At 31.3% G+C, this 9635-nt stretch overlaps 1 protein-coding gene across 1 annotated transcript; it reads right to left on the bottom strand.

Annotated features, from left to right (window-relative positions):
- Positions 1-2896: 2896 nt before the first annotated feature.
- Positions 2897-6127, bottom strand: LOC112524893 (leucine-rich repeat receptor-like protein kinase TDR). Its single transcript, XM_025134835.1, has 3 exons — positions 3924-6127; positions 3496-3644; positions 2897-3410 (listed from the first exon to the last, which is right to left on the bottom strand). The coding sequence occupies exons 1-3, from the start codon at positions 6125-6127 to the stop codon at positions 3010-3012; spliced, it is 2754 nt and encodes a 917-aa protein (XP_024990603.1). The 3' UTR covers positions 2897-3009.
- Positions 6128-9635: the final 3508 nt, after the last annotated feature.

Raw genomic sequence — 9635 nt, 5'->3', positions numbered from 1 at the left:
AAATTAAAATAATACGAAAAAAGATAAATAGAATAAAAAGTTTTTCGTTGTACAACCATTTGATTCTTCCTTTAATATATATATATATATATATAGGCCTAATCAAATGAGAATAATTAGTTTGTAGTAACTGTGAGAACCAATATTAACCACAAATCAATAGATAAATTAGGAAATTTATAATTTTGGCAATTTTGAATTAAAATATTAATGCAAGGATATTTTTGGTATTTTAAGACTTTCCTCCCTCCTCTCTTCTCTCTCCGGCCACCGTCCTCCGGAGATACTACAATGGTATCACAATGCATCATATATGTGCTTGGGGTATCACATTGATGTCGTTTGTGTGGTCGATCGAAGATGTAACACAGTGGTATCACTATGCATCTTATATATGATTAGATATCACAATGTATCTTTTTGTTTAACAAAGTCAATATTTTCAGGTATCACAGTGGTATCATAGTGGTATCACCGGAGGACGGTGGCCGGAGGCCGGAGAACGGTGGCCGGAGAGAGAAGAGAGGAGAGTTTTAAAATACCAAAAATATCATTGTATTAAGATTTTAATTTAAAATTACCAAATTTATAAATTTCCTAATTTATCTATTGATTTGTGGTTAATATTGGTTCTCACAGTTACCACAAACAACTCAGTTCTCCTTTGAATAGGCCCCTATATATATATATATATATAGATATAGATTAGCATTCTATGTGTAAAATAATTTTGAGAAAATGTTAAAATATCAAAATAAAGTTTACAATCTTTTTCTTTGAAAAAACCAAATGAATTAAAATTAACAAAACAAAAAGAATAAAACGGGAGTATGCAAGATGTAAAAACAAGGAACTAGAAAAGAAAAGGGAAAAGTCTAAAAATAATCCAATGAATTTTAGTGTTTGAAATAATTAAGTTTTTAGATAATTTTTTGGAACAAATAAGTCATTGGATATTCCAAAACTTGATAAATAACTCATTGAAGTTTCTAAAATTTGTTAGATTCATTTTTATAACCTATAAAACTGGTTAATATGGTAAAATAATTGAAAAAATATGAGAAAAAAGTCAATAAACTTTCATATTTTGAACGATTAAATTCCCAACATTTTTTTAACAAAAAAAAGTACTTACATTCTATATTTAAAAAATATTATTGATGAAATTTATTTTAATTAAAAATAAAAATATTATGTCAGTGATTTTCTAAATTAAATAAAATAAAAAAAGATTTAGAAAATGATTTTAATTTATTTTAATTAAACTTAAAATATATTCCGTATATGATTTCTTAAATTAAAAAAAAAATACTTAAAAATAATTACTAATAAAATTTATTTTAATTAAAAATAAAATATATTGCATTGGTGGTTTTTCAAATTAAAAAAATAGAAAATAATTTGATTAAATTACTGACAAATTAACGATAAAATTTAACTAAATACATAATTATTTAAAATTTCTCGCTAATCCGTCGATGAAATGATATCACCGACAAGATTCAAGCACGATATTTCACACTTATTAACATGTTACTGGTTGGAGCGCCTGATGATATCACCGATAAGATTGCACGATCTTTCACACTTATTAACTTGTTACTGTGTTAAAGCGTCTGATGGTGGTCAAATTTGCTATCAATTAGATATAAGTAATACATACATATATATTAATAAACACTAGTGACGAATTTTAATTAATTATGTATTTAGTTAAATTTCATCGTTAATCTATCGGTAATTTAATCAAATTATTTTTTATTTAGAAAATCAGCAACGGAATACATATTATTTTTAATTAAAATAAATTTCAACAATAATACTTTTTAAATATTTTTATTTTTTTTAATATAAAAAATCACATATGGAATATATTTTATTTTTAATTAAAATAAATTTAATCATTAATCATTTTTAAATCCTTTTTTATTTTGAACAATCTCTGACAAAATATATTTTATTTTTAATTAAAATAAATTTCATCCATAATTTTTTTATATGTAAGTATCTTTTTGGTATATTTGTTTCATTTTATAAATTTAAGTATTTTTTGTTCAAAAAATGTTTAGGGACTTAATCGTTCAGAATATGAAAGTCCATTGCCCATTTTTCAGATTTTTTTTCATTATTTTTTTCACATTAACTAGTTGTATAAGTCATAAGGATGTATCTAACAGATTTTAGAAAGTCTAAGGAATTATTTAACATGTTTTGGAATGTTTAAGGACTTATTTGTTTAAAAAAATTGTCCAATAACTTAATCATTCCAAACATTAAAGCTCATTGGTGTTTTTTTTTTAGACTTTTCTCCAAAGAAAAAAACAATAACTAAAACCAAACAAAGTTGAACACAAAAAAAGGAAGGAAAAGGACGACCAAACAAACAACTAAAAAAGCAACAACGATCAATAGTAATTTGGCGAAAAACTTACACCTCTAAATATTAGGGATTGAATTTCATGCAGAAGGTCTCAAAAAAGACGTCTTTGATGTTTGAACACACGAGAATTCCAGTTCCTCCAAAGGGAGTATACGACAATCGAAATAACAACTTTCCAAAATATTTTTGATGGAGCCATAAGTTGATTGTAGTAGTCATCGAAAAGAATCAACTTTGATTTGTAGATGGTAAACTACAATAAAAAATCTACCAATTGAAGATGTTGACAAAGAAGGTAGTGGTCTATGGATTCATTGAACCCATCATACATCATAATATCGAGAATTTATAGTTGATTGTTTTATTTACCGTATTAAAAATTTTGATTTCAAAAACCGTAATGATTAATAAATATCTATATATATATATATATAGAGAGAGAGAGAGAGAGAGAAACAACACAAATAAGTATTTTAAGATCCTACACATTCATTCTCTTCCCGGTTAAGAAACTCAGAACACATGGATTTTTCATTGATAGCCTTAAAAAAAGAAAGAAAAAAGAAAAAAAAAAAAAGAATACTTCTATACCAATCCCCACCACTTAGAAAAAGAAGATCTATTAACATTCAACTGGTACACTTTTGTGCCGGAGGTTTACCACCACCATTAACCACCACTCTACCACCATCTTCCGGCGACTTCCTCTTCGGCTTGGCTTCTTGTAGCATCGACACCACATCTCTCATCGAAGGCCGGTCCGGCGGGTTTCTACTTGTACATAGCAATGCTACCTTCAATATAACCTTCATTTCCTCTCTCACCCGACTACAAGCACCACCTGCATTTTGATCCAACACTTCGTTTGTCCCTTCTTTGGTCTTGATTTTCGACCGCACCCAATCCACAATGCTGTTACCATCCCCAAATTCAGACTCCACCGATCTCCTACCACTAATCAATTCCATTAAAACGACCCCAAAACTGTATATATCACTTTTCTCATCAACTTGTAGAGTGTATGCATATTCTGTACAAAATCAAACACACTATTAATTTTCTAGAAAAATAGAATTATGAAGATAAAAATGCAAATCAAGGTAGGAAGAACATACCGGGGGCAATGTAGCCATAGGACCCTGCAATCACCGACATTGATTCATTGCATTCGATGAGCTTGGCGACCCCAAAATCCGCCACCCTCGCTTCCATCTCTCCATCCAATAGAATATTGCTTGGCTTCAGATCACGGTGGACAACCACCGGATCGCAGTCGTGATGGAGGTAGCAGATCCCCTGCGCCACCCCTAACGCAATCTTGTACCTCGTGAGCCAATCAGCGATCAAATTGTCACCTTTGTTGGTCCCATGTAACAGATCATCTAAACTCCCATTTGGCATGTACTCATAGAGGAGCATGGTAGACTCCCTGTTGTTGCAACACCCTAACAATCTCACTATATTCCTGTGTCTCACGTTACCCAACACCTCCACCTCAGCCAACACGCCTTTCCTCCATCTGATCGTCTCCTTATGCTTTCCACGCAGCTTCTTAACGGCTATGATCTCGCCACCTGGCATCTCTGTCTTGTAAACGGTTCCAGCGGAACCTGTCCCTATGATCTTACCGGTCATCGATAAACAATCGGCCACGTCATCAGCCGTGAAGTTCAAGCGTTGGAAGGCGGTTAGTTTCCACGGCCCGATTTCCTTTTCTTCCACAATGAACCGTCGTTGGTAGTTTGCACGGAAGCACCGGATTCCGGCGACGAGGATGAAGAGACCTATACCAAATGCTGCAGCCATTATCCACAGGATTGCTCCGGCGGTCTTTTTTGGATGTTGTGGTTTTACCTCGTTTTCTTTTTCCGTGCTGCAGGGTTTACGAAGGACTCCGCCGCAGAGGCCTTCGTTTCCGTTGAACGACGACGGATGAAGGCTTGAAAACGCAATTCCCGTGGAAGGCACCGGTCCGGTTAGCTGATTATATGAAACATTGAAGCCTTCTAACGTACTGCAATTACCGAAAGAAGAAGGAATGGTACCAGAAAGAAGGTTATGTGATAGATCAACCTCGGTTATCGAAGGAAGAGAGGAGATTTCCCATGGTATGATGCCAGAAATTGAATTACGTCGTAAGTTCAGTGAAATTAACTTCAGGCAGTGATCGATATCCCAAGGAAGGCTACCGCTCAATTCGTTCCCTTCGATTTCGATCTTGTAGATGTTTTTACAGTCCCTGAAGTTGGGAATTTTACCTCTAAGTTGACTATAACTTGCCGAAAATATCTGTAAACTCGGAGCGCTCCAGATATTTTCCGGCAACAGATCGTCGAACGAATTTTCCGATACATTTAGTAACTCTAACTGAACTGCATTGAATAAATCCGCCGGAAATGGTCCAGAGAAATTGTTCGCGCTCATGTCCATGTAAGTAATGTTAGGCGAACTTCCAAAGCCGGCAGGGATTGATCCGTTGAATCTGTTATCTTGGATGCGAAACCTGTACAACGATGTGCAATTTGCTAGAGACGGTGGAAGAGCGCCGGAAAACTTGTTTGAAAAGAGAAGTAATCTTCCTAGATTGTTGCCATGACACAGATTCGGTGGAAGTGGACCGGAGAGAGAGTTTGATGAGACGTCGAGTTTCTGTAACCTTGAATTCAACCCTAACTTTTGTGGCAGAATTCCTGTGAGAGAATTGTTCCAGAGAAACAGAAATTCGAGCCTCGGAAGCTCACCAATTCCTTCTGGAACGATTCCGGTGAATTTATTGTTCATTAGACTCAATTGCGTAAGATTCTTGAGTGATGAAATTTCCTCCGGTATGCTCCCTGAAAAGTTGTTATTGGACAAATCTAGAATCTCGACGGATTGCAGCTTGCCGATAGCTGCCGGAATTTCACCGTGAAAATTATTTTTGAAAATTAGCAATGTTTTCAGCTTCGTCATGTTCGTAACAGCAATCGGAAATTCGCCAGAAAGACCAGCATTAGAAATGTCGAGCAATGACAAATTGGATAAAGAAGCAAACTTCATCGGAACTATGCCTGTGAATGCATTGTATCCAATTTCTAAATGCTGGAGCGACGTTAGAAGACCTAACTCATCTGGAATTTGACCACTGAGATTGTTTCCAGCGAGGTATAAGAACTTTAACCGTTGAAACCTGCCATAACACTTAGGAACTTCACCTTCGAAGTAGCTTCCACCGAGATTAAGGTGCTCTAGAAACCTCAACCGAACAAACTCCGTTGGCAATTGCCCAGTGAAGCTGTTACTATAAGCACCAAAGTATGAAAGACACTTCAATTTGGAAATACCCGGTGGAAACGCTGAACTGAAAAGGTTATGATTGATATCAAGAGTCTGAAGAAAAGGCAGGTTGAAGATTGCCGTCGGGAGAGTTCCGGCGAATTGGTTCACACTTATATTCAAATGACGTAAGCTGGTCAAGTATTCGATTTCTGCCGGAATCGTGCCTGAAAGATTCCGATTAGAGATGTCCAATGAATTAATCTGGTAGGTTTCGGGGTCGCATTTGACACCGGACCAGGAACACCAAACGGGTTGTTGTCCAGGTTTGGATGTCTCCCAGTCATGGAACGTATCGAGAGGGTCTACAAGAGATGATTTTAGAGAAAGAAGTGAAACAAGCTGTGAAGGAAGAGCATCGGCGGAGAGTAAGCGGAAGAAGAAGAAGAAGAGGAGGAGGAGAAGGAGAGGGCGGCGACAATGGTGGTTCATGGTTAATGAAATGGAGATGGTGATTTAGGTGAGAAAAGGTAGTAAATTTAAGGGAAGGTGTTGGTTGTTGCTTTTTAGGAGTGGTGGCAGAGGATGTTTCATGATGATTGTTCTGTAGAGTGGGGTTCGTTTTGTGTGAAGAGGGAAGCAGAAGCAGATGAAGCCACGCTCTCCCACCGGTAAGTCTTCTTTGCTTCCCACTCCCATGCACTTTTCTTCCTCCACTTTTGTTTTGTTATTCTTATAAATATTTTAGATATAATTTTTATAGATAAATATATCCATATAAATTAATTATTAATTATTAAAATAAGCTACAAATGTTAACAAAATAAACATAGTATTTAATAAATAATTAAATTACTTAAATGCCTTCTATATCAGTAAAGAATTAATACTTTCTAAACAAATAGAAATAAGTGATAAATGAACGAATGGGTGGAACAAGTTGAAAACAAATATAATTTAAATCAACTAATTTTTATATGTATACTTAAAATTGGTGTTTCTCAAATCAATTTTAATTTATGTTTTTGTTTTTAGTTTTAATTTTGTATAGTGAGTGTAATGGGGGGGAATCCGGAGAGGATGTCCCAAAGTGCAAGCAATGGCATAGAGAATATGAGAAACATGAGTCTTGTCTTATAGAATGTAACCGTCTCACAATTCATGTGCGCTTTTTATTCCTCTCATTTTACAAATATTGCATCAGTTTTTTTGTCTTTTTCTTACCTTAAATTCCGCACGTACACGATATATCTCATTTGCTTCAAATTACTTTTTTTTTTATTAAAAAATATATTTATTTTTGGAAATAAAAATATTATATATTTTTGGAAGTAAAATGTTACTTTTTTCAGCCATGAAATTCCAAACTTTTTTTTTATTTTTTCTTCTATTTATGTATATTTATCATTTAATACTGTTTAATTATAGTTATCAACTTGTTTTTGGAGATGAGTCGGGAATAATCGATAATCCCAATTCTCATCCTAGCCTTGATCGGGAATAAATTTTCATCCCTATCTATACTATATTATAAAATATTTGATAAAAAATCTTAAACATTATTTTTTATTCATAAACTATTGTTTATTAATTTATATTACTTAAAATTCAGGATTACAAGTAAATTATGTATAAATACAACTTACTAAACCTCCATTTTAAATTCGTGTAACTAACTGCAGATAAACATAATCATATACAAGGTAAACATTACATTTTAAATATAAAAAATCTAAAATATAATTAAGATAATCGTTGAGTTCTAATAAAATTATTAATTTTTATTTTTAAAAAGAATTATATTATCTATACTATATTATAAAGTATTTGACAAAAACTCTTAAAAATCATTTTTTATGCATAAAGTACTGTATATTGATGCATATTACTTAAAATTCAATATTACAAGTAWATTATGCATTAAGTATAACTTATTAAAGCTCAATGTTTGAATTCGTGTAACTAACTACGGATAAACATAATCAAATAAAGGATAAACATCTCATTTTAAAATCTAAAATATAATTAGGATAATTATCGAGTTTCTAACCGAATGTTTAATTATTATAATTAAAAAAATTATATTATTAAACCAAAAATAAATTACTTTGTTATTATACCTAAATTAAATTATATAATAAAAAATTGAAATAAAGAAGTTACAACAAAAAAACGAAAACTATTAAATAATTGATTTAATATTAATATCGATTTTTTTATGTTATCTTTAAATTTATATTTTATTCAAAAATAAAAAGTTTATCGCTTTCTCAAAACCACATAAAATTATATTGCATCGATAGAGACAAATAATAAAAATTAAACATTAAAATGGAGATTTATCTCGCTGCATTATGCGAGTACCCTTCTAGTTAAATCAAAAGTTATTCTTCTAATACAATACTTAATTATTATATATATAAAAAATATATTATTATTCAAAAATAAATACATTATCATTTTCTCAAAAAAACATATAAAATTGTATTATATCAATAGACAAATAATAAAAAAGAAACAAATAAAATCGATATGTATCTTGCTGCATTGTACAAGTTCTCATCTAGTCCCTATTAAGGAATGACTAGGGAATCGAGGATTTTTTCTCCATTTACAAAGTTTATTTTTTATATGATATCCTTATTGTTAAAACTTTATACATCCAAATTGTTATATCGTCAGAAGTTTCTCCACGGGCTATCAAACCAATAAAAGTTTTTATTATTAAATATGCATGGTTGGGGTTGAAGGGTGTCCCCATCCCTGATCAACACAACAATTTCACGGTCAAACCGAGTTTAAATCTCCGGTTCCTCGTTGGAATGCTAGTTTTTTTTTTGTCATTCATAATTGGTTTTGTTCCTCTTATTAAATATGTATTTTATGAATGAAATGTTGTATATTTACGTAAAGAAATCAGTAAATTTTTTAAATAATGTTACAATTATTTTAAAGTAGATAAAAACAAAACTTTATAGAGTTTATTTGAAAGTATAAAGTGTGCATTCCTTCTTGTAATGCAAAATTTTATATCATATATTTAGTAGTTAGAGTGGTTTATGAAATATTTGGAGAGTTTAAAGTTAAATTTATTTGTTGGTTTTATTATTCATACTAAAATCCTATATAAAATTAGATGTCAATATGTTTTTGGGAATTAATTGGTTATATATTTGTATATTTGCACAAACTACATGTATAAACACAAGATACAGATGGTTACATTTTAGGTATCATCATGTACTAGAATTACAAATCCTTAAATTTTATGAGTATATTGTATTTGAAATTTTAATGTAAAAATATAAATAAAACATTTAAAAATGTAATGAGTTGTTGATCATTGTCATCTTTAATGCAACGAGTATATGTGGCTTTTTCATTTCAAATGAATGAGATAGATTTTAACCGATAGAGATGATATAATATCAAGTCAAAAAAACAAAACTAGTCTCATCAAGGTCATAAAAGTACTTGTTTAATTGCTAATTTCAAGGTTATATAAGATTAGTTGATAAACGCTCAAATTAATATGGACACATGTCCAGTAGTTACAAAAAAATTAAAGAGTTCCTAAAAATCACCTATCCTACTATTGCTTTCACTAAACAAAGTTATGTTTGGCGAATTAGTTGATAAACTAATTGATGGTTGATAAGCTAGCTGATAGTTGATAAGATGACTGATGAACAAATTATGTTAGCAAACTAGTTGATAAGCTAGTTGATGGTTGATAAGTTAACTGATTATTGATAAGTTAGCTATAAGCTGATAAGCTAGCTGATAATTGATAAGTTGACTGATGAACAAATTATGTTTAGCAAAAACTAGCTTATAAGCATGCAAAATTACCAAAAAATGTATCTAGGAAAAATAGTCAATTACAAATATTTCATAATATAATTCAAATAAATTTCTAATAATACAATATGTTGATTAATATAAACAAGATTATAAACCAAAATTAAATAATACAACATGTTAATTGAAAGAATTTAAA

The sequence above is a fragment of the Cynara cardunculus genome (genome assembly GCF_001531365.2).
Source record: "Cynara cardunculus var. scolymus isolate 2C chromosome LG 13, CcrdV1, whole genome shotgun sequence".
In the NCBI taxonomy this organism is placed as follows: Eukaryota; Viridiplantae; Streptophyta; class Magnoliopsida; order Asterales; family Asteraceae; genus Cynara; species Cynara cardunculus.
This window is presented reverse-complemented; position numbering and strand designations above follow the sequence as displayed.